Source organism: Lichenostomus cassidix, chromosome 12 (genome assembly GCF_008360975.1).
Source record: "Lichenostomus cassidix isolate B80296 chromosome 12, HeHo_3.0, whole genome shotgun sequence".
NCBI lineage: Eukaryota > Metazoa > Chordata > Aves > Passeriformes > Meliphagidae > Lichenostomus > Lichenostomus cassidix.
The window spans coordinates 10,976,807-11,003,686 of record NC_139493.1 but is presented as its reverse complement, the minus strand read 5'-3'; the positions used below and the strand labels follow the sequence as shown (position 1 = coordinate 11,003,686).

At 38.0% G+C, this 26,880-nt stretch overlaps 1 protein-coding gene across 3 annotated transcripts in view; it reads right to left on the bottom strand.

Moving 5' to 3' along the window:
* Positions 1–26,880, bottom strand: part of EEFSEC (eukaryotic elongation factor, selenocysteine-tRNA specific) — a 121,569-nt gene that overhangs the window by 71,931 nt on the left and 22,758 nt on the right. For all 3 annotated transcript variants that reach the window (XM_085072609.1, XM_085072608.1, XM_085072607.1), the window contains exons 2-4: positions 15,920–16,127; positions 13,743–13,839; positions 11,980–12,144 (exon numbers count right to left, since the gene is read on the bottom strand). In XM_085072609.1, the coding sequence (XP_084928735.1) occupies positions 11,980–12,144; positions 13,743–13,839; positions 15,920–16,107 (450 nt within the window). In that variant the 5' untranslated portion in view covers positions 16,108–16,127. The remainder of the gene's footprint in view (positions 1–11,979; positions 12,145–13,742; positions 13,840–15,919; positions 16,128–26,880) is intronic.

The following is a 26,880-nucleotide window of genomic DNA, read 5'->3' as shown; positions in this document are numbered from 1 at the left end:
CTTGTTCTGCCATCTCTGTGCAGTCTGAAAAGTACTTTCCTGTTACTATCAGTGTAAGAGATACATTCAGCCTCTCAAACCAAATCCCACTTGTTGCAACTGCTACGTATGGAGAAGAATTTTTTTTAACACGCTGTGCTTAGTTTCAACTTAGTAGAGTCATAGTATCTGACTTACAAACACAGGTAAAAAACAATTCATTGAATAAATTCTATTGGCAGGGGGATTTAAAAACAGAATGAAATCTTAACTGTGTTAAAGCTAAGATTAAACAGAATCTGAAACAAACCTCAAAGCTCACTCTTTATCACAAAAAAAAAAAAGGCTCACCTTCATAGCTTTCTAGAAAAAAAACCCAACTCTTCTGAAATGAAAATATAAAAAGCCTTCTTAGATATAGCACATGGCACAGATACTGTAGTTTCTAAAAAGTTTCTTTTAAAACTATTAAATGTTTATAATGTCTCCTTCAGATCCAAGACTGAATCTAAGGAATCCACTACTTTTAAAAACTTAAAACACAGGAATTCAAATTCTGAACAAAGATTACCAATGAACGTTAAAGGTCTACAAAACATTAGGAAGATGCAAGACTCATTTCTACATGGCCATACTCAGACACAGGTATGGCTCCAATGGGTTTAAAACTGTATTTATGAAGATGTTCACACTGGGGAAAATTATCACCACACAATTGAGTTTGAGGGAGACACTATAAAAAAATATAATCATGTTTAAACATAAATCTAACCTGCAAATTTGATTTTTCATATATAGGAAAACAGCAAGAAAATCAGTATGTGTACTGTAAAGCATTGCACATAACTATAAAAATTTAAATCACATCAATGCGTTCTCTGTCGAAGGGTATCTAAATCCTGACTCAAATAAAAAGCCCTGGTAGGTGTCAGCATCACTAGATGACACAGAACAAATGAAAGGCAGGATTAAAACCTCACTTCTGAGCTGATCAGAAGGGACCTTGTCCATCAGGGACAACAAAGTCAAGTAAAAGAAAAAGCAATAATACAACATTTGATTTGCGGCGTTACCCTGACTGTGCCAGAAAACGTGAACGTTATGGATTCAAAATAACATTAACTCAGCCCACTCCTCATTCTGGGTATCTAATGGCATGTTTTTACAACTGTTTGTAATGTACATGTCAGATGGACTAAGGCTTTCTTGTGAGTCACACTATAACCACAAAACTATGCCTGAGCTTTAACTTTTCTTTGTCCCCTACTCCCTTTAAATCTGATGCAAAAACTTTTTTACCCATTTTTCTTCCCATACATGGACCTTCAAAACATCTTGCCAATATTGAATACATGCAACTCTCAGACAAGAATTAGAATCACCCTTATTTAAATAAACAAAACAAACAAAACCAAAACCCCCTTACTCCTGAAAATTAAAAAAATAAAAACCCACAAACAAGCAAAAAAGAACACCAAACAACACAAACCCTCACAAACCCAGTGATCAGAACTCTAACCTCCACGTTTTCATTTGCATTTTTACTAGAGAATAACTGTCATTTTTAAAAAATACTGCTTAGTTTCCTGTCAAAAACATCCCATCCCTTTAAAAGTTAAGAAAAAACACCTCAATGTTTCTGATAATCCCCCAAATCCATTCAGCAAATACATGTTTTAAAGAGGTAGAGGCTACTGAAGCCACAATTGCCTTCCCTAAACATGTTCTTCTAACTCTTATTACCCACATTCTCTCTATTCCTAATAGTAAATTTCAAGTTGGGAAAAAAATCCCCCCCTACCCCAAAGACTTTAAAATCTTCAAGGATCTCTCCAGAAGTGCAGTCAGAGCCTGTGATCTCAGCTCTTACAATGGTGCAGGGATGTGATGCCTGCACCATTCACACATCTGGAAAGTGGATTTCGAAATGGAAGTTCAACAACCTCCACAGAAAGGATGAGTAGGCAGGAAAAGTGAAGATGAAAACAAAGCAAAGACAAGGAAAGGCCTGGAAAAAAATTTTGTACAAAAAAAAAAAGTGTTTTACCACACATTTCAGAACTTTTGACTAATCTGTTAGCGTTTGCTGCAAGAAAGAAAAGAAGACACTGATTTCTACCCACCTAGGAATTTTCCACCATTTTCCTACTATTTAGGGAAATAGATACCCAAAAAATATTAACAGACCAGAATAAATTACATTGAACTCCAATCTTATGTAACATCTCAGACTCACCAGAGGGCTCAGAACAAGTTGGGACCTCGCTTGATATCTCTGTGTTGGAGAACTTTCTCCACCTCCACCCACAAGAGATTAAAGACCTACCCTGAAGTGAATATATCTAAGAATCTCCTCTGGAGCCTAAATAATCAAGCAGCCTTTGACAAGACTGGAAAGAAGCATTAATATGAGGGTCCTTAATACACTTTGTACCCACAACTACTCATCCCCAAACAAGAGCATCATACAAAGAACAGAAAAGGAACATTTGAAACAGAAACACAGGTTGCACAAAACATTATTCTTGTTCAATCACCACTTGAATCCAACCCTCTCCTAAAACTGAATGCAAAATAGCTCAGAGATTTATTGTTTAATTTTACTTTTACAAACAGTTGCATTTAGACAAAACCAACTGGTATTGCTCCGTGCTGACTCGAGGCCAAACTGGACACTTATTTTAGTCTTACTGAGCATTTATTCCAATCCTTTAGTGAAAATACGTGTTTTCAAGATTCCCTTCTTTTCTGTGGTTTTATTTGGAGTGTTTGTGGTATACCTGCATATTCCTCACTCCCTCAAGACTTCAAATTATTGTCAGCTAATCTCCACAAGCAGGATCAATGTCTTCAACTAGGCAAGAAAATACCACATGAATAATACCCATATTTCAAAAATGAACTGATTCATAACAGAACATATTTTTCCCCTAAGCCATCATTTAACTTTTTGCAGACCTATGTACTAGGTGTTGCATATCAGACAAAAACCTCCTCTAGGGATGCTTAGCATAACAGTCTATCAAAATTCATTATATAATTAATGTATTGTTAAGAAAAAGCAACTACAACACAGTAATTGAAATGAAGAAAACAAAAGCAAGTAAGTTAGATGAATACCAAGAAAGAACAGAAGAACTTCTAGACATTCTGAAGCCCCACACAAAACTTCTATGACGAACATTTCTGAATTGTTTTCCATACCTCTATCACTTCTCTGTTGAAGAAAAAACCTTGACAGCTGTATACATACACCAGGCTAATTTATTCCAATGAGTTAATCTGTTCTCATGGCTGATTTCTGCCACCTAAACTGCATAAGGATTAAGGCCACCTCTGCCATTCTTCTGCAGAACATTCTATACATGCATATTGAGAGAATATATCTTACATACAGGCTGCCTAGAGAGAAAAAGCTCAACTACTAAATCTAACTTTCACAAAAACCTAACAGTTTTTAACTCTACAGCTTCAGTATTTAAAAATGCATTAGCTACAGAAACTCTTTAAAAGGCTATTTGACCTTTCCTTGCTATTTCTAAAGCGCAAAATGTTTATTCTTGATTATTTATTCATTAGAGGAGAAAGAAAGAGAAGCCAATTTTATGTCATACGCTTTGAAGCTAATCTTTACTCCCATGAAGAGCCTGGGAGTTTGTAGCTTTCATTTCAGACAGTTGCAAATGAAAATCAGTATCTAGGCATTCATATCATGTTCATCACAGTACTATCTGGCCAGCTAAACTAATTATATCATTCCAGCTGATACTGTATATATTGGCTCTCTCTAGTATTAACTTTTCCAATTCAAGCTGCACCAGCTATTATAATATGAAGTTATGGGAATACTTTAGTGAAGAGATGCATCTTACATTTAGTTTCAACAATATACGTTATTGTCACAGGCATATGATGACAGATTCAGGTGATGAGCTGAATAAACATTTAAAGAGCAAAGTAAATTCTCATGTAACTTTCATAGCAGTATCAAAGAATAAAGTTTAGAGAGTTTTGAAAGTGAAGTAATCTCAAACACACAGTTCAAGGCATGATATCCAGAGGATGTGCTGTGGTGTTACGGCAATACTTCAAGAAAATACTCTGGTAATAGAATAAATACAGATTTCTGGGCACTTATGCACGAATCCATTTTCTTCTGTCTCTTGGTCAAGTTTCTTTTCAGCAGCACTGGTTGAGCGATATTTTCAATATTCAATCCTTTTTTTGGATTGAGTGGCCAGAACTGAGCAGAACTTTATAACATACAGACCACAGCTTAGTAAATGTGGCACTTGCTAAGCTGTTTTGCTCCTAAAAGCCTCATCAAATGGGGAATTGTACTATATATGGATGACCAAGGAAGAAGAAAAAGTGACATTCCCTTCCTTCATTCTGGTTACTGAAATTTTCCCAAAGCCTCCAGCACCTGAATTTCAATATTTAAAACATGAGAATTCTTCTCTGCCCTAACTAAGCTTCTCATAAGCCTAACTAACCTCATAAGGTTACACTCCCAGCAGGAATGCCCCGTGGAGGCTGTGTTTACCATACAGGAGGTTACTTTCCCAATTATTATTCAAGCATCCCACTAAGATCCCTGCTCAAACGGTTTGTGAACGTGCATGTGGGTCTGCTTTCAATTGAACTGCACTGAGAACAATTCTACCTGATAAATTAAAAGAAATAAAAATAAAGTTAATGACCTGGCAGCAGCCATGCTTAAACAAACAAGTTATGCAAACACAATCCAGCCATCTTTTGCTTTAAGGAGTTACCATAAAGTTAAACAAAAAAGCATTTTGATGAAACTTGTGATTACTACAGCAATGTCCATTAACTTAGTTTCAAACTAATCATGAACCCTAGACTACACAAACCCAAGAACACAACACTTGATCCCTGGAGCTGCAATGGTTCAATAGGAAAGATGTTACCCACTAAATCCCAGGATAACGTGCATTTTTGTTCACCTGCATCCCAGTCTTGGCTCAAAACTGCAATAGCAGATGAGAAAAATGGAGGAAGAAAAAGTTTCTTCAATCTCTGGTATAAGTAGAAAAGATCAATCACTTGGAAGAGCAAACTTGGAGACTGGGAAGAAAGCTAGAAATGGAGGAAAAAGGACAGGCAGGAGTAGTAGTAGAGTGAGCAGATGTATTGTGTCTGACTGAGGTAATGCGCAATAAAAAGTATGACATACATATCACACAGTATTTTCTTCTACTCAGAGTCGAGATCATCTTGCATTATTTTTTCATTTTAAACCCCACTGAAGAGCATACCAGTTCTTAGGAAGTAACAGCTCTCTGCACTAACTATTAAGGAAAAATTATCTGCATGGCAATGGCACAAAATACACAATCCAAATTAATCTCACACCTTAACCACTACCAGTCAGCATTGCAGATAACCCTGCACAAGCAAGGAGTGCCATGGAAATACTGCAGAAGTTAAGCCTACCTTGGAGAGCAATATTGTTTCCAGCAATGCTGCACATCCACGTGGAGCCTTGATCTCAGTCATTTCAAGATGATTTAAATGGATAGAAACAATGCAGAAATTACAAATCTCTTCCTTTTCTGACTCATTGCAGGAAGAAATTTGTATACTTTGCCTTCTAATGGATGAGAAAAAACCTACCCAGGCTTGTACTCCAATTGTCTCTATCTGGCAGGGAGCACAGGACACACCTAGACCTCCATGAGAAGCTGCAGATGAATTTCAGTATTTGAAGAGTTAATTGGCCAGCACTGACTGGGCCACTTTTCTGCCTACAGAGATCACATTAGACACACAAGCTCCAAAAAATACAGTGTATGGTTTGGATTAGCACTGCTCAGGTTGGCTGCTCTCCCCTGGCTTCCTTCCCTTCTGCTCTGACCAAGTAGAAAAAAATTAAAAGCCCCATGATATATATCAATATCCCTTTCTATTATGCATTATCCCTCATCCTGAATAAAACAAACCTTAATGCACAGAGTCCTTTATCTTGCTCCCTTACTTTACTGTACCTACATGATACTCAAAAAATTTCAAGTGATAGGAACTAAACATTGTACTAGTAACAGTACATTGAACAGTAACAGGTACTGAATTAATAGCAACGTACAAATCTCTTCATGAATATTTTTATTCCTGGAGGGATTTTTTTTTTTCTAAGTCTAAAGTTAACGACAATTTATGTTTTTTTAATACAAATTTAAAATTGATTTTGTGCTTTGCAGTCTTGACGTCTTGTTGGGGTTTTTTTTTTGGTTTTTTGGTTTTTTTGAGGGCTTGGTGTTGGCTTGATTTTTTTTTAAATGTGAACTAAAACAGAAATAAAAAACAAAACAAGAAAAACCACACAGTAAAAAGTTACAAAACCATACTTGAAAATGAGGGAACTGATCTTCAGAAAGAGCTCAGTATCTGCTACTCTTACTCTCTTAAGAGATCGAGCCAAAAAGATTTGAGAAGTTTTTATTGCCAGATCTAAATTTCATTCCACAGGCACTGGATCAGGTCTTTAATCCTTTACTTAACCACAAAGAACTGTGCTGAGGAGTTTAGTTCTTCCAAAACAACTGATGATATCCTAAATGTTGAAAGCAGAGTACTTCCCAGTATAAGCCAAATCCTGCATGTTTTGCTTTTAAGTAATGCCACAGCAGATGCAAAACCAGTAGGATTCACACTGATGTTTTCTAGGAAAGAAGAAAATCTCCAAAAAAACCACACTGCATGCTTTAGAAGCAGCAGACAAATAAAAAACCAGCCTAATTCTTGTCCTGAATTAAACCGCATGTATAACATTATATTTATACATTTAATTTATTGCTTTAGGATTTAAGGTTCTTGCATTTTTGCACCCACATCTTTTAATATGCACCATGAACTGCTTTTTCACAATGTTAGCAGCTACATTTAGGTGATTGTCCCCCAGCCTAATTCTCTGAACTGCCCTTCTTCACAGCATTTCAATGAAAAGAACATGTTCAAGGCAAGCAAAACTTCCTTCCCAGCAGAGGAACTGTTGTGTTTTAAAGGCTTTTTATAATGGTATTGGGCAACAAAAACCCAAGCAGCATAGGAAAAAAACAGATGTAGAAACAGTATTCAGACATACTCTCAGAAAATTCAACAAGGGCTCTCTCTATTTGCAGTGCAAAAGCAGTCAACACTGACTGCAATTTGGAAGGGGCATATTATAAGGTCCAAAGAGCTCCAAATGGTAAAAGTAAAAACTTCTTCAGGATTACACCATGAATGTCTACATACAAATGTCTTTGTGATCCAATTCAGTGGGGTTTGATCCAAGTTTGTTTTCTGAGATTTAAATGTCCTCTGACAAGGCTTAACTGTGCAACTCTGATTGTGAAAAAGTCCTTAAATAAACCAAAATTAGTTCTTACTATATGTATATACTAAAGCTCACTAATCAGAAGTCCTGGGACATCAGATGGACTGAAATGTTCACATGGATAAAAGCAGATCTCTGTTACAATTTTAATAGCTACAACAGTTTGAAGGAAATAGTCTTGCAAATACTATCTGAGTTATTCTATCAGACAGTGGAGAATTTTTTTGTTGTATAACTCATAAAAGCTACAGAACGTTTGCCAAAACACAAACCAAAGTTATCTAACCAACAAAAAAAGCATAGAAGAAAATATCTTTTCATATGGTGAAAGTGCATGAGGCCATGAGGATTCTCAGCATCATACCTACAAAATGATTCTTCTTGAAATTTCACAAAGTCAATATAATTTGGCAGTCAATAAATCCTTGCCAAGACAGAACCACTACTGGTTTAAGCCAAGACTCTCATTTACTAAGGGACTCAACTAGATAACCAGAAGTGGGTTTTTCACATTATTCATTTCTGAGTCTCACATGACCTTTTGAAAGTTCTCCAGAGAACTGAAAAAATCCATATGACTGCTCTCCAAATGAGAAGGGAGCATTTCATAAACATGCTTACAACTTTTGAGACTGAGATGCTCCACACTAACAATGGCAAATGGATACTACCAACCTCCAGGATGGTCCAGGTTGGAGCTGGTAAGAATATTTTTCTTTCCTTTTAATGAGATTTACTACACAAAAAACAACTTACTGCCATAGAATACCAAATGTGTTAGATTCAGCACAGAACAGGAATCCCCACATATTCCCCTAGAGAAAAACATGAATCTAACCACTCAGCAAGAACATAGCTACTCAGCCTTCAAGATACTCACAACTTCTGACACACACAGTACACATGGCAGCATACTGGACTTTACAGAGGCTCCAACTCAGCTATTACCTCCACCAGCACTCAGCTTGCATCAATTTGCTCCAGCATTTATCAGCAATTCATTACACAGGACAGACTGTTTCATAAGACTGACTATAAGACAAAGAGAAAAGTTTCTAGTTCTTACAATTCCTGAAATAGAGCCCCAGCAGTGGTCTTTGTACTTGGCTCTCATTTACCCACAGCCCCTGAACCCAAGAAAGGCAATGCAGAGTGGACACTTCCAGGCTGACCAGATCCATGAGCTCTGTACATCTATCTCTGCCTCCTCATCCAATTCAGACTTGACCTCTTCTATGATCTTTGACAACTCTTAAGACAGAGAGAGTGATTCTTATTAACCAACCTGGAGCATTTTCAGTGCCATTTTCATCTTTAGATGATATGTTAATATACCTTAGTTTTACCCAATCTCCCAGTATTTCTAATGTGCTTGCAACTGTGAAATCCAAAGCTAGAATCACTAACTCTGATTTCCCCTCTCACCTGGATAAGGAAGGCAAAAGATAGCTTTTACCCCACTGAAAACACTTTCCCTTTTCAGTTAAAGTGTGCTATAAAAAGACCCAGCAGCACTAGAACTTGACATTCATCCTCACTTAACCTAAAATCTCTCAAACAACATATACTTTAAATATAAGTAAAATCAAAACCTATCAGTAAAACAAAATGAAACTAAATTGAAAAAAATTCTTATTATACAAACTCCAGTAACTTTTATAAAGTAGAAACACAAGTGTCACAAATTGTTATAGTTTATAAACTCAAAGACTACAGAGATTGAAAGACTACTGAAATAATCTTAAAGGACATTAAGAATTCTGCCAACACTATGTTTTTGCTGCAGAAATCCTAGGTTCATGCTCTTCAAGGTGGATTTCAAGTGCAAAGGAGCAAGTAGTGCTAACTCAATTGGATAGTGAACTGCTTGCTGTGTCAAAGCTTTTTGCCAAACACATATATGTAATTTTTTTCTTTTTGCTATATGGATAATCAACCCCAGATGGCAATTTACATAGGCAAAGCATAAAGGAATCCATGCACTGCTGGTGCTCTCAGCCTCAATCAGAGCAAGCATGGGCGTTTGAGAATGTCACTGTTTATTTTTAATTGCTGTGTCCCTCCTTTGTGCAGGTTCAAGCGGTCAAAGATGTCAAAGTCCATTAGTAGAACTGGAAGGTGATGCCACATCATTTGGTGAGAGGGTTCTTCAAATTTAAAAAAAGCAGCTGGTTTGTAATGTCCCTAAATGCCCAGCGGGTACCAGCTGTCAATCTCAGTTACCATTGGGTCAGGGCAAAAAAAGGTCAGAGAGAGTCATAAAGCACAACGTGTTGTGAAATGTGCTTCCTCCGTTACCTTGTAGGCCTGAGAAAGGTTTGACCTTTTATAGGTATCCTAACCCAGCTCTGCATGATGCTGGCAGGGGTAAGTACAACACACAGCTCAAACTTACAAACGTTGCTTCCTTTTACTGTGCCTTGGTTTCCATACCTGTGCAACATGAAGGTGAACCTCCATGAGTTGCTGGTGCCAAACCACAAAACTCTGACCACTGCTATCATCATTCAGAGGTATAGACACATCTATGTCACACACAGCAGTGGGAGGTTTAATTCATGAACAGCAACTGGAAAAATAACTAAAACTTTGAGGGAAGTTGTTAATGCCATAAGAACCAAGTGATCTGTCTTTGCAAATGACCTGTTTATCTGCCAAGTTATGTGTCATTTCAGTGACTACTCTCCCAATCACTTGGGTAAAAAGCATCTTTTAAAGTCACACTTAAAGTCTTTTCCACTGTCCTTTTAAACACCCATTTACAAAGTTATTCACTATATTTTTATCATTTCCTCCTTCAATATGGATTCTCAAAAAGCAGACTCATTCCTAAACATATTTCTTCAAAACATTCTTGGACTGCACGTGAAAAGCAGAATAGTCATTTCCAGATACAATCTAGTGATGCATTCTTTCTTTGCAAGAAGTAATTACTCTGCCCCGTCTCCCCCATCTCCTGGAGCACAAAATGACAGGAAAGTTTAGCCAGTGCTATGCCAAAAGGAAAGCAGTGAACTCACTATGCAAGGTCCTCTTTTAGCAGGAGCCATCTCACACTCCTTGCACTCCTAACTACTTGTCCCTCTTTGGACCCCGAGCACAGGCAGGCCCAGGACTGAGAACAGGACATGACAGAAAAAGGAAAGAACACTGGCAAGTAGAAAACAGGAGAAGTTGAAGCTAGAGCTCCAATCCCAGCAAGCATATTCCCTACAGGAATTGAAGGCATGGCTCCCAAAATAGGCTGCATGCTGTAAATAATATGGGCAGTGAGGAACTCCACTGAGGAAGCAGAAATGACAGAGCACATATCATACAAATCACTTCTGTGCAAAGGACAACATGATATAAACTAGATTCCACAGGTATCACTGAGGAGGCTGGCCAAAAATGGATTGTCAGTTATCAGCCAAATACTTCAGGTGAAATCAGAATGCCTCACTTAGTCCTTCACTTGTCCAAACAGTACAGTCAAAAATGAGAAAACAGCATGTTCACAGTAAGGCCCTTACAGTAAAATGACTTGAAGATAATACTGACAGCATGGAAAGAGTCTCATCCAGGCTTGCTAGGACAAAACTTGCCTGCCCACAGAATGTAACCAGCTAGGTCCCCTTTTAAGTGGTAGCTGCAAAACACTCCTCAAGTCTTGACTAATTTTTGGCAATCAATACTAAGGGAAAATCAGCACAATGCAAAGCAGCATCTGTGAAATAGATTCACATGTTCCGAGCATAAAGTCACTTTGTTTTCTTTCAAAGGATGAGTATAGTTTAAGGAAATCAAATAGTAACGACAGTTTAGCAGTTCAAAGGCCACTGAGAGGTCTCTTTGACTTTCTAAAGGCTCTCTGAAGAGCCCAATGGCAGCAAGCCACCTACTGCATCCCAGCAGTTCTCTCAGAATATGCTGACACTAATTAAAGCCTCAGCAAACAAAGAGAATGTGCATCAAGCATTTCAATGCCCTCTTCCTGTCATTTCCTTTGCTTTCAGACATTTCTGGAAGCCTACCTACCTACCTGGATTCTTTTGCAAACCTTCTCACTGCAGCATGTCTCAAATGAAAGTAACCTCCCTCAAACTTTGTTTAGTCCTTGGGTGTCGCTGTGAGCAGCTAGCAGAGTAATGAATGCATCAGTTCTCAGTGGCAAGAAGGAATGACCTTTATTGTTTTGATTTCATCACATATATAGAGTTCTCAAAAGTCACCCAGATTGGTCAGTCAGAAGCCTTCCCCCAGGCCTGACTGGCCAGGCCTGCACTGCCCAAGTTCTGGGACACTGTTCCAAAAACATCCAAACTTTATCTTTATTTACAAAACACAAGAAAACTTCTCATGGGAAAAACCTGTGCTAGCCACACATGGGCATATCCCATCTTGGAAACATGCCCACCTTGCTTTTCTGAATTTGAAAGCTTAACATGCTAATCTAGCTCAGTCTTCTCTTCATCCAACTAAATTATTGAGCAGGTAACTTTACTGACCACCTTACTTAAAAACCACTATGCCTCTTCTTGTTACATGCTGGGTTATAATAGAGTAAAAAAAAAATAATTGAAAATTGAATAATTTCAGATTGGAAGAGAACACTCTCTTCTTTGTTGAGTGTCTCTTTCTATCAGGAAAACCAGGGGGAATGAAAATGAGAGACTCACCTTCAGGGCAGGAATCTCCACATTGTCACCAAGGCTAACAGAGCCAGAAAGAATAGTCCCTGTCATCACTGTGCCTTGACCCTTGATAGAGAAACAGTGGTCGACTGCCATAAGGAAGTGTCCCGAGGGGTCTCTTGATGGCAGGTAAGCCTGAGACTTCAAGACCTGAAAGAAAAGATAAAAGCAGCACCATGCCTGGGTGAAAAGTCATGACAGCGACACAGCAAAAGGCAGGCAAGTGGATGATTGATTGAACAAGCTTGCAATTTTACTGATTTCAAGCATCTCCCAATGAGCTTAGAACTCACCAATGCCAAATTAACTGTGTGTGCCATAGAGGAGATGCACACTTGCAGCAAGAACAGTTCGATTTTCTGCCTTAGAAAGATTTGGTGCTGTACATTTAGCTTGGTTAGCAAAACCTCAGTGGAGATAAAGTTGCTGCCAAACTCAATATAAACACTGCAGCAAAGCAAAGGAAAAAAAATAACTGTACATGTGTCATCTCCCCCCTTTCCTCCCCTCCCTCAAAAGTACAATTTTACAGTACGTTTTGCTACTTCAGCTTTTTTGGATTTTGTGGAAATGAACTTATATACAGATATTAGTGCCTCATAAAGTCCATCTCTGCCTCCCTCCCAGAAAAACTATAATACTGGGTTAAGTTTTCAAAGTCAACTTTCCCTTCAGATTTCTGTTAACACTTCTTGAAGGATCAATTCACTAAGGAAAACTATGTAAGTACCATTTCCTAGAGAAATTTTGAGTTTAGCATTTTTCTTTTGTTGACAAATACTATGCTTCTTGAAATGTATCATCAGACAAAAGACTTTAACTATAAAAAGGCAGTCATGTACTCAACAGTGCTTCAAAGGAACTGGTTCACTCCTGTCTCAAATCACTTTTGACTTCTTTCTGTTATACCACCTGCCTATACACTAGGTATGGCCTTTAATGTCTGTTTTTAAGGTCAAAAACTGCAGCTCCAGCCCAAGTTGTAATGGCAGAACAATGCAGAGTCTCTTATGAAGGACAGAAGGGATAATAGCTTGAAGTTCAATGGCAGGGTTCACACAGCATTTGCCAGCTCTTCTAACATTAGGTCTCAGTTGACAGAACAGATGCCACGAGTGTTTCCTTCAAGGTTTTAACCCTAGGGAACATCCCAGTAAATCTACCAGGAACCAGATGAAGGCAGAAGTAAGCACTTGCCTATCTCCTCATCTCTAGAAACTGCTGTGAGCAGATTGGTTCTGGTTGAGTCTAGTCTGAGGCCACACTACATCCCATCCCTATGCCCATCCTGAGCCACAGGAACCTGGGAGGTGATGCAGCATTCAAAGCTCAGCAGCTCTGTGGAATACCCTGCCTTTATACAAAAGGCAGGATATCTCTGGCTGCCCTGGGCCAGACATCCTGAGATTTTTTTGATGACTGATGCTGCACCTTAACTTCAGCAATTTAGAAGTACTTTAAACCGTGCAGCATCCAAATCAGAATTTGACAAGTTTTCAAAGAATGATGCCTTTATTTTGGGACTGTTTTCTGCTGTCTGAAATAACAGTGGCATCCCTCCAGGGCAAAGGTGTTCCTTTCCCTGAGCTAATTACAGAAAGGGTGACAGTTCTATTGCAAGCTACAAACTGATCTGTTATTTTAACTGTCCTGCCCTTCACAGTATAAACTTCATGCCATGTAACTAAGGGTTTTGAACATCTGAGAATTGATGCTTTCATGGTGTTATGATGTTCTGCAGCAAGTACCTCAATTAATTCAGAAACACCCAGTGGATTCTCAGACTCTGGAGCTTCTGGTCCACCAGGCTTTGCTGCAACAGCAACAATGGGACACCCAGAAAACCTGAAAGAGAGAAAGACTTTCACCATTAGACCACAGATCTCCTACGTGTGTCAATATAAAGAACTTCCAGGCTCATCTGAAGGCTAGGAAACTCCCTCAAATTCCAATTGATCTGCCCTTCACACAATGTGAACAACTGAGAGTTTCTTCTTGAATTACCAGTAGATCAGCACTACTGGATTTCCCTAGGAAAGCTTCAATCCTGTTCCACATTAGCTACTGATTCAATGCTGTAACAGTCAAATGCAAGATTCAGTTTATTTCAGAAGCAAAGGTCTGTTGTTACACAGTCTTAATGCAGTGGTTTGCATCCAAAGTCATTTTACCTGAAGACTAGCACATATTTAACTTTCATTAAAACAATTATAATTGTAACTGTAAAGTCATAACCTTCAAAACAGCAGCCAAATGCAAGATGCCACATGATGCCTACCTGAGTCTGCAAGATCTGTAGACAACAGAAAGATCTAAATCTACTGAAATCAAAGTCTGCAAAACTCACAAATCTCAAATATGCAAAGGTTCAGAGAGGAGCAGTACTGCCAGCTGACCTCAGTTTACCTTTTATCCTACAATCAGTTTTATTCTTCAAGTCCTTAACTTACAGCAGCTTTTTCTTTCTTTCTTTTTAACTAATTCAGTCAGCAGACTTAACTTTTACTCCCTAAAATACAACCTCCTAGTGTTTGTTATGGCATTTTTGCAAAAATCAGAATTAACGACATAAAATATATACCAAAGTACTGGAATAATAATCAGTAATTACACCAAAAAGTGGCTGGTTCTCATAGGTACTTAGTTGTTACACAACAGATTCAGACCAAAATTAATTATCATGGTTATCGTCCTCTTGACACCCTGGTCTCATTGATTTTCTCTCAAAAAGGGAGCAAACTGGGGGGAAGAGACAGTGCCTTGCTAAAGAAGAAATGTTAAGTTCTATAAGGAGAGCGTATTTAGTGACCCAGCAGTAATCAGGCACATGAAGTATTTTCTTGGTTTACATGCCATAAGCCTGAGGCATCTAAGGACAAAGGGCAATAAAAATGTGCACTGAAAATTCCTGTGATTAACCATAAAACTTTTGGAAAATTATTTTCATACAAGTATTTCAGGGCACTGTATTGCAATAAACAGAAATTTATGCTGAAACAGATGCTTTACTCTTCTTCCCATACACCAGAACAAACTGAAGTAATTGTATAGTGCATTTGGAGGCACTTCTAAACATGATTCTCTCCTCTGTACTCTGAATCCTGTTCCTTAGATTCTTCAACTCAAAATTTGACCCAATAGTTACATCCTCTTACATTCCTAAGCAAAGCAAAGCTGTGCTGCAGCTTCTGTAACCACTAAATAAATATTGTGTGCATATTGTAACTTCCCACTTCAAAACAGCCACATTTCCACTCATGAATTTCCCTGCACTTCACTCATTATGTACCTCAACTAATGTACCTAAACAGGGCTGATAAATACTGTGCCAGCTAGAGCCACATGACATTACATAAACCTCCATCATTCTGCTTTCCCTAGTTGGGGCAATCATATTTGTCCTCCCCAGTTAAGGCAAATTCCTAACACTTTCTTTTTCTCGGGAATGAAACAGACTTGAAGATCATAACAAAAGTTGAAAGCCCATGAGCTAAAAGAAAATAAAAACCCCACAAAAACAAACAAACCCCCAAGTAAAAAAACCCACCAGAGACAAACAAAAACAAAACAAAAACCCCACCACCAACAAAAACCCACACAGAAAACACCTACTCCCACAACAAACAAAACTAGCCAAACACACACCCAACAGTTCTTCAACTGCATATTCTTGGTTTGTATTATCCTATCTGAACTCCAGGCAGCTCTTTAAACCGAAAAGCTTAATTATAGGAAAATATTTCTCTACACATGATACTCGCAGATGTGAATTTGGAACTGCATCTGAGTTTCTGTGAATCTTTTCACACTCGTCTCATTTTTACTAGATGTGCCAATATGTTTAGAAGCACATTGGAAGGGCAATGTTGGTACTTTTGTTAAACATTTTGTTATGAGTTGCCTATTAATATCACTGTTCACTTACTTGGTATTTTCCAAGGTCTTCTGCATTTTCTTAGTCATCTTCTCAATGGCACTCTGTCTCTTCCCCTCTGGAAGGAGATCTATTTTGTTCAGAACCACCACCATCTTCTGGCAGGCAATTTGCCCAATTACCAAGCACTCTGCTGACTGCGTCTGCATCCCTTTTGTCACATCTATTACAAGCATCATTAAATCGATAATCTGGGCACCTGGAGGAGAACTCACAGTCAGTATTGCCACAGCATAAAAGGATTAAGGATCATTTTCTCAAACAGTTTCCATTTTAAAATGTCAGCGTATGTACAAATGCCCAGAAAGACAAACAAACACAAGTCAAAGTAAGCACTGGATGCCACAGCTCTTTTGAAATTAAGACCACTGAATTTAAGCTATTATAGGCTACCATCAGGTCATAAAAACCAGGGAAAAATGTGATAGTTCAAGTCTAAGGCTGTTATCACTGCATTTTAAAAAATGCTATAGAAATGAAGCTTGCAGCAACACAGGCACAACATCTGCCTCAATTAAAAGTGATAATCTAAGAAGCTAATGAAGAATCTGATAGAGCGAAAGAAACACAGAGCAACACTGCAGAGTTGCACACTCAGAGCAACCCAACAGGAGCCAACCACACACCCCACAGCAACATCCACAAGCCTCAGTCCCTACCTGCTTCCCACCATTTTTCTTTCCAAATCCAAAATTTGATAAAAGTAACAGCAGTGATCATCACCAGAGATAGGTTTATTCCAAGTCTGAAGGAATTGCTACAGTACCTCAATATGAGGAAAAGGCAATTTAAAACCTGCAATATATTGTCATTCATTCTCAATTCAGATCCACATTACCTGAACATGTAATTTCAAACACAGGACCAGAGATCTGATTTCTAGATCTCTCCATGGAAAAGCTCCTAAATTTTAGGCTGAAGTTACCTATCATGCATATGGATTATTTTTATTTTAAAAATATTGTTGGCATAAACCCTTAATCTTTTGATTGAAGCAACTTGAATTTCATGGAATTAAATTAGTTTACAAGGAAGCTTTTGATGAACGTTGGGCCTTCCACTAATTACATTCAGAATTTTTTAATTTCATTTGAGGTAACTGAAATACTCTGAATGCCAAAATAGAAAAGTGCAACAGACCTAAATGTTGAGAAAGTTTAAACATAAAGTAAAACAAAATTTAAAGCTGAACTACCAGAAAGTCATATACCAAAAAAATACATTTTGAATGATTATAAAAGCTAGAAATCATGTAAAATTCCAGCATTCTGAACTTAAGTACTTTTAATATTTGCCTTAAGATCAGAAGAACAAGAAATCAATACAACTGTTCCTTGTTCCTTTGCCCTCTCCAGACTTTTTTTTTTTAAGGCTTTTACAATAGCTATGACAACAGCTACCCTTGTTCCTAATTCCCATGAACTCACAATAGGAAATCATTCCGAGGTTGAAGTGCATGGGTCAAAGAGCGGGTGGGAACTACAACAAGAAGAAAAAATTATGGCTACAAATGACTATTTCAACCTACCAGAGCTTTCATCTTGTAATAATGAATGTTAAGCCCTTCAGAGCACTAGTTGGATAATTATGATATTTCCAAAGCTTCTGCAGAATTTCCACCAATCATTTCAAATATCTCTCCCTGACAAACTGAAGATGAGCTTTGTATCTTCAAAAGTAGTTTGCATTTTTATTGTTTCAGGAATTGTATTGATTTAGAACTCACTTAAATTGCAACACAAACATCACCAAGGCTGTAAAAATGGCTCAGACTTTATACACCACTCAAGTGCAAACCCAAAGGTCAGAAACCAAGGGAAACAAACAGCATGAAAATGGTTTGAGTGGGACAAAGCACTTAACAACCAGAATGGATCCACTTTTATGAACACATACTGCAGGGCTGTTTTAAACTTAACATACATATTTTGTATTATACTATTCCACACAGCTGACATCCTCTTAATGAATGGGAATAAAAAATTAAAACCAAACTATCAAGTCCAATTCTTCATTAATACTACAAAAAGGACATTCTGGTAACACAACAATGCTGCAGTTTGAGTCTTACCAAACACCACTACAATTACTAAAGCACAGCGATCCTCATGCTCCAGAATTAAGCCAAAGCAACCAGACCCAAATCTGGCCTTGAAAAGGGCAGCTGATAAGATGCATTATATACAGTGTGGAATCTCTCTCCTCCAAAAGACCACAAAATCTGCACTGAACTGTAGTATGTAATTTCAGTAAAAGGGGCCACTGTATCTTCAAACTCTAAATCAACTGCTTTGAATACATTTGTTATAAAGCAAATGCTTGCACAATTGCTGTATTTATTAATCCATTAGCAACACTTTAAAGGAGCCATAAAAATCATCAGCCCAGTTGCTAGAAGGTCAAGAATGTCTACTGCAGGGCATTGCATAGCAAAGGCAAGATGAACAAAGAAAAATAACTGCACAGTCCATGGAAAAGTTCCAGAAACACCAGAAGACACACCATGACACTCCAGACAAAAAACACTTCAAGTCAAGGAAGCAGCAGCACACACAAGTTCACAAACATTGTTGGCACAATTACTGTGCCTCCTCCAGAGCCCCAGCGTGCTGACTGGCCACAGCTCCAAAGAGATGGCACAAGATGGGACAGAAGGCATGGCAGGCAGAGCTGCACACAAGCAGGGTGGGAAGCTGCTGCCCTTCAAAGGAGTCATGGAGCCAAGGCAAAAAGCACTACAGCATGCGCAGAAATACTTAAACTGCATTCTTCTTGAGGCATTAGGATGTTTTGTGATGTTTTGTACATGTCTACTCATGCATATCAAGGCAGGAGTGCTCAGGTTTACAGGACCCTTGGGTAACAAGTTGAAAAAAATAATGCTAAGATTTAGTTCCTCAACTTCCGTCTTTGAGCTGTTTAACAAACCATCTTCGACAATCCACCTTCTTCCCAATCCCCCATCTCCTCCTATATAGTTTTACATATTGTTTTATTCTAAAACCATTTCCTTCATTGCCCATTATCCATGCATAATAGTTCATTAAACAGTAAAACAAAATCATCTAGAGAAGTGTACAAGGATTCACCAATGTCACATTTCAAATCAGGAAAGCTGGCAGGTTATTTGTGCCAAGATGACAAAACTGTAACCCTCTCCCACCTACCACAGAAAACCTCCTTCAGTACATTCTTTTCTCATATAAATGATAACATCAGACTTTAATGTTCAACTTCATATTCACTACTTAAATAATCTCTAGTAAACAAGGAGCTCACTATCACATCAGAGTTCAGTCAACAAAAGGAACAATATTTCTGAATAATTTTCTACAGCAGAATAAGATTTAACTAGGAAGTGAGGATGGATTATATGAGTATTCTCATTAATACAATCTCACTAGGAAAGATTTTTCAATTGGGGCATAAAAATACTACAGATGTGGAAACTCCAAAACTAGTAACAAGAATAAAACAAGGTGACAATATTACTCACACCCACACTATCTGACAACAGAATGCCAGCCATGGGGTCTTGTGCAAAATGGAACAGAAGACCTGAAAGAACTGAGAAATGAACTAGTCAAAAAAAGAGACAGAATATGGGCCTACACAGATAAGAACAGGGATATGGGAGAGATCATAGATGCTTTTGAGTATTCCTCAAGCCTTCAGAGCAAGAAAATGGCTTGAAATTATGTTGAACAAAGCAGAGACACATGCAAAGGACAGGTCTGCATACAAGGAAGCACAGCAATCAAAAGTATTTTATCTGCACTGAAGCAGGTCACATAGAATCAATGAAAAAGTTAAACTAAGATACTCAAATTATTTCTTCTACAGAGAAAACAGGGGTATAACCTTTTATTTTCCACTTCATCTATAAAAGACATGTTCAAGAACATTTAGAAAGATAAATCCTGACGTGTGATTTCTCACTTTGCTTGAAAATGCAAGATCAATTATTGGAATACCCTCTGCGTGATGACACAGCTCAGATGAAACCCTGTAAAAAGCAAATGAAATAAACTAGTTGTCATCAGAAAACACAAGGGGGTGGAGAAGGATGGGAATTATACTTCAAAGATAAGCAGCTAAACCACAGCAAAAATAAAGTAGATAGTCTAAGTGAAGAAAAACAAACAAGAAAGATAAAACATGAACTGAGAGATTCTGGGTGACAGCCAGATACAGGAGTAACAAGACCAGCAGCACAGCATCACGAAGACTGCAAGTGCCAGCTAAACCTGGAGGCAGCAGCACTCATTTGTCCCACAAAAGTGACACAGAACACAAAACTCAGAAAATAAGAAAAACACCTCCGCAGACAAGATAAAGTCCAGCTACTGCTTTGAACACGCAGCCCATACTTGATCCTGAATTTTGAGGAGTATCTGATTCTAAAAAGTCATCAAGGAAGTAATTTATTTCTCTTTACTCAGAAGATTAGTAGAATCACAGATGTCAGAGATTATGACAAGTTTCCAAAGAGCAGAAGGCAGCAACTCAACCTTTCCTAAAGTGGCCATCAGCACAATTTCTTCATGGGCAGAGCAAAATGATACCACTTGCATCACATCATCCCTAGCTAGCTCTCACTCTTGGATCTTGAAAGAACTCATCACCTGCTACCTGAGTACACTGAAAAAGAATAGTATGCATTTTAAAAGTATGTACTGATAAACTTTTAATCTTTATGAGAAAGTTCACTTCATTCTCTATATTTAGCATATTTATTATTACATCTACATTATTTAGCACAACGTATCTTCAAACCTTTGCTGAAACAGGAAAAAAGCCTACCCAGAGCTCTAGGCAATGAGGCTGCAGACCTTCACCCCCTCCATCAAATTCACTCCTCATAAATGTGGTTAGTGTCATGCACAATTAGTAAAAACCAGCTCTTACACCAGTGTTTGAAGGGGAACACCATGGGAGTAGCCAAGACATCAGATGCATTTTCAAAATCAGTAGAGCACTCTAATTGCCATATTTTATTCTGGAACAGAACATTACATCCTAAATAACAAACTTCCTTCAACCTCAATCAGAGGCTGTTGCAGTTTTCCATACACACGAACTCAAAACACCTTCCATTTGCACAGCCTGTTACATGCTTGTAAATGATATACCCAAACTCCCAGACTGAGATTTGACCCTGCAGCAAAATATAACATTAACACTAATTTAGAAAAAGAGGACATTATTAGCTCTAGGAAGACAAACAAACTCCCAAATACTTCAGCTTCGTGTATTGCTTTATCAGTTCCAAAAATGTATTACTATTTTATTATACATGCACAGAGCCCACTTCCAGAAGCATCCAGTTATAACCTCCAAGCACTAAATTAGCTACCAATTCAATCCTTACTGAAAAGGACACCCAAAAAGCACTTTGAGCAAATAGGCAGAATCTCAATTGCTTTGTCTTTACCAAAAGTAAATCAAGAAAATGAGAGCATTTTTAAATCATACTATTTTGGCAAGCATAACTAAAGTATTGCATTAGATTCCCGATAATATATCAATATAAAGTTGATTTGGCTCCAAAAGGTTAAAAGCTGGGTAAGTGGAGGGAAGAAGAAGGGATCAGGTCCCTGTGTGAACAAAGGGGAGGTTTTGCAAGCCACACAACCATGGACAGATTCTGACTGGTGGCTTCTTTAAGCTACTGTGTCCTGTCCTGTTTGTGGTAATCTTTTTAGCTGACTTTGCACAAACAGTACAACTCTTGTTCACAGGCAGCAAAAGGAAGCAGAAAATGGAATTTGAAATGTAAAAATAAAATAATTGTGGGCCATGGGCCATAATTTGATTTCATGCTCTACAAGGAAATGAAAGAGGACTTCCTTAAACATACTTTTTTTTTTTAAATATGCTTTTTACCATGTTACGATTTCCTCTAGTGTAGAAGAGAAAATAGGATTGTAGAAAATGTACCGTTCTCAAGTATCATTGCTACTCAGGGGCAAAGCTCTGTTTTAATGTGCACTTCCCATTCTGGGGAAGAGGAAATTCTTCAATTAATAAACCGGGTGGACTGAGGCGAGTTTTTAAGGTTTAATCAATTTCATCTGCACATGGGATAAAAAGACCAACTATTCTACCATTTTTACCTCCACCATTCCACTTGCAAAAAAAGAAGAAAAAAATGAAATCAATGTTTTATTTTAAATTCTTTGACGTTAGTATCTCCTGTCTCAGGAAATATTGTCTATATCATGCAGTGAGTATCCAACTTCCCCTTTCCCAGCCCCCTCCCCCCCTTTTTTTTTGTTAAGAAACTTTATTCAGAAACAACTAAATTATTCCCTGCTTTCATATACAGTTACACCCTGGGAGATGCTACAAGTCACACAGGATTTTGCTAGTTACCTTAGGGGAGGCACTGTGATGAATAAGGAAGATGTTTTACAGGATATGGAATTTCCCAAAATTCAAACAGGAGGTATGGGGGGGGAAGAGAGGCAGGCACACAACTGAGGGAACATGAATTACACATGAAGAAACCTTCAGCAAAGCAATGCAAATCATGGATCAAAACTGATACAACTCCTGTTAGCAAACCCTTTGAAAAGAAGAGGAACTCCTGGAGTTCAAGCATTCCACCATCATTTCCGAAGCACACCTTCAGCAGCTCAGAGCACAAACAGGGAGCTGTGCAGCTTCAAACCCTGGATTGCTTGGAATATCTGATTGCAAGCATCAGATTGGCAACCCACAACCCTTCTGAGTGCACAGTACAGCTTAAAATTAGAAGCATTATGTCATTGCATGAGTTCTCTTCAGATAAAACCCAACCACCATTGTTGATCTGTAACAGAGCTAGAAAGGGAAAGCAGTGTGGCCATAAGGGCTTTACTCTAAGGAGTCAATTTCTTGTATATCAAATAACCCATCTATTACAATTATTTACTTGTAAATGTGTCTTCAACTGAACTACAACTAGGAGGTGCTAACTGCTAATAAGAACTAAAATGGTTCTTTTGCAAAAGATGTCACACAAGAATCCCCTTGAATATACTTTACACTTACCTGCCAGAAGAAACAGTGTGCCATACTGTTCTGAAGAGGATAAAGGCATGAAGGCCTCTAACCTCTCCTTTGTCAAGTCATCCAAGGATCTATTTTGTTTGAATAAGTTCTAACTATGTGTCAGAAACAAGTCTGTGTTCTTCAAAGGGAGGAAATGCCTGTAATGATTAGAGTATGTCAATAAGCTTGATCAGCCATGCTGAAGTAGCACAAACAAAGCTGATAAAACCTCCATGAAGGTCATGCTAAGAAAGACTGAGGAATATCTTCCAATAATTTATCATTAGATTCTGGTGTAGCTATTGCAATATTGTACAAAGGATTAAGCTTATATTAAATGGATGAGTTATCAAGGAAAGAAGTCACAAACAAACATTAAAGTGAAAACATTCTCAAAAAACGCAATACAACACAGGAAGAAAGAAGGTTATCAAGAAATCCTTAGCAAGGATTTACAGAATGTAAGGAGTCCCATGTTGTCTTTAGCCTCTTCAGAGGAAGACCAAAATCATGTGTGTTGGAAGTGTCTGAATACTCTGGTAGCTTCCATGACTTACAGAAGAGAGACTGTTCTTAAACAAGGCAAATGCAGGATGCTCTCATTGCAATCTGAGTAAATTCACCGGTTAATCACACATTAAAGTTAGTTTTGTAAAAAAATATATAAAATTATAGAGAAATCTTCCTCCAAAGCCTTCCAAATAGAAATTCACTACTAAAGAGAAATTACTATGAACCTTTTTAATTTAGGTAACAGTTTAATTTCCTACACTTGCCCTCCCCTCTCTCCAACACAAATGGAAGCTAAGCACACCTCACCTTCTCCCAGCCTGAGCATAAGCAAGAGCAGCACAAGGAATAGCCACAGCTAAACATACATCCTTCTACAGCCAAGGAAAGGCTGCAACTAATTTCCTTCACTTCCACTGTAAAGACAAACATGCAAGGGAAAAAGGTATCTTTTTGCCTTGCCATGTGGTTTCAAGTCAGGGCAATCACACTCTGTTTTTGTGCTGATCTACATCACTACCTGTACATAGGCAGCAATCTAGAAGCAGTTGTCAGTGAAGCAGAGCACTAAAAAAAGGCTCTGGCACCTGGTCACAGAGGCTGCAGTTCCTTGAGCTGGGAAGTTCCTGCTCCCCAACACTGTGTTTATTTAAGCATCCCACAGCTCATGGAGGGTCTGATGAAAGGCAGAGTTGAAGCTCAGACCAGCCAGTCCAACCCAGAGCTATCCCTGAGACTGGCAAGGTGACCCAGCTGCTGCAGGGAGAGCCGAGTGGCACAAGGGAGCAGCAGGACCAAACAGCCAAGAGCTGCAAAGGGAAAAAAGGAAAGGGCAAAGCAAACCTCCTGATTTGTAGGGACAGGACGCTGCTGCAGGCCAGTGGTTCACTGAACAGCAGCCTGAGGAACTACAGAGAAACTTAAAGCTGAATGAACAGTGCATGTCTAGTTAGGAAGAATTGAAAGAAATTTAAGTACATGTGTATATACACAAAATTAGTGCTATCGCTTCAGAAAATTCTGAAAAGATCCAGTTATGATATACTGTTCAATGCAAAATTAAGTTTAGAAGCAGTCAAAAAAGGTTTAGTATTAGACTTTACCTATATACAATGTAATACTGAAATAAAATACTGTATTTTGACCTGGAAAAGGAATCTTAAAGTAGCTTCAAAAAAGGAAACGAGACAAATGCAGTTAGGTCTTTGACATACAACTTCACTTACAAAGAAAAATCCATGTTAACAGCACACAATGACAAAAGCAAATGAAGTTGAGTGAAAGAAGGGAAATAAAACACTTCTAATAAAACAGCACAATCAATTATATAATTAAGTAGCACAACAATTCACACTCCGTGCCACTAAATACCATTTGTCTTTACATAAATAAAAACCAGAGCTTTGATATTTACACCATTAAGATTTTTAAAGCTACATCCAGCTAGATTAAGCTTCATTTTTTAATAAAACATTTATGATTCTATCCTATGTTAGAGGTATTAAGGTGAAACTTAAAGCAAGGGACACTTTATTCCACCACTGACTTTCTTGTTTGTCCCTCCAAAATATTCAGTTTGACTATTTCCAAAGAAAACGTAGCAAACCAGATGAGTGACTACTAGGGTCTGGCATTTAAATTCCTGTTGTTTCAAATATTTCCGTTGAAAACCAGAAAATCACCCCAAATGAAAATCCTATAGACAATGAGGGGAGAGTAGAGCAAACAATCCTTGCCTTGTAACAAGAAATGCCATGTAATACATAGCATGTGTAAAAATGGAGGTAAAGCACCATATGAGAGAAGACGTCATCCTTCTTCCATATGTACCAAAGAACTTTTCTGTAATATTACCTATTACTAGATCTGAATTTCTATATTGACAGGGCACAAACTGGACAGAGTCCAAAACAGACCTCTACTTATTTTAACGCTGAAAACATTAACCATGCAGGCTTTTTAAAACCCTACTATATCTTGGAAGAGCAACAATCATTCTGAGTAGACACAGATGACTGCTGGAAAAAAAAATAAAAAGTAGCATTTGCTGAATTACACAACAACGTGGTATTTCAGCTGCATTAATTTCTTTCTTGGCTTGAAGTCGAAAGTGCATAAATTGTGAATTAGTTAGCAAACATTAACTTTTTAAAGTGTCATTCATATATGTGTATATGCAAATACAGACACCAGTAAAAGATGAGAAATTAAATATTTAGGATACTGCACAAAACTACAGTGAAGTTACTTAGCATTTTAGACTGGGATGTCATTACACAGCTCATCACCCATGAAGTACACTCTGTGGCATATAGTAAGAAAAGCTAGTATTTCATACACTTGAAAGCAAAAGAAAACACAGAAGAAACCAACTGGGTTATTACTACCCAAGTAGTAAAGTTGGTTTGTCTGGGAGTTTTTGCGGGATTTTTTCTATTTGTTTTTTGCACTACCTGCCTAGACTACACCTAGCAGAAAAAAGTTCAGTTTCATATTTTGGAATCCAGGCTATAAAATATCTCAACAAGAAACAAACAAGAAACAGTCATGTCGAGTTTCTAGGTTTCTAAATGTCATACAAAAATGGCACCTGTAATTCCACCAATTCATATCAAACTCAAAGTTACAGATTCCCAATGAAGTGCCTTGCTCCTTCTGCCTGGAGCTGTTTAGTTCATAAAATAAAGTTTCTGAAACAACATGACAGCAAGCTGTGTAAAAAAAAAAATAAAATAAAATTTAAAAAAAAAAGCAAAATGGATGTAAAACCCTGTTTTGACCACCTCCGACAATACTGTGTGCTCAGGGTTCTAGTAAGCTTTCCTAGAGCCTAATGAGTGATTAGGTCAAATTTCAGACTTGTTATTCAGAGGTATTTTGGTTTGGTATCAAGGCCACGTGTGTTTTTGCACTGCTCTGAACAGTCATAAGGTAACACTACACTTGGGCCTTACATAGTGACCATAAATGGTCCCTGATGGTCCATAAAGTCTTTACTGTAAACACTGAAAAGCAAACAGGTCAGAGGACCAAGAAGAAAAAAAAACCCTTTTTATAGTCTTGACCCATATCAGCTTTACATTTGCTCTCCACAAGATCTCCTGCCAAGTTTCAAGAAAAGAAAAAGTAATTATATTCGCATGTGATAATGTTAAATATGTTGCAAAAAACATAACCACAAGTATGACCATTCTGTCCTTTGCATCTTTCAAACGTAACAGACACACACCATCTTTGAAGCTATTTCCAAGACCTGAAAGAGTAAATAGTGGCTTAGCAGTATAAAAAGAATCAAACATCTGGAAGAACAGCAAAGGCACTGAACGTGCATGAATGAGGGCATGAGCCCATCCCCAGCTCTGACCGACTTCCACACATCTGGAGTCTTCTGCTCCATCTCTAATGAC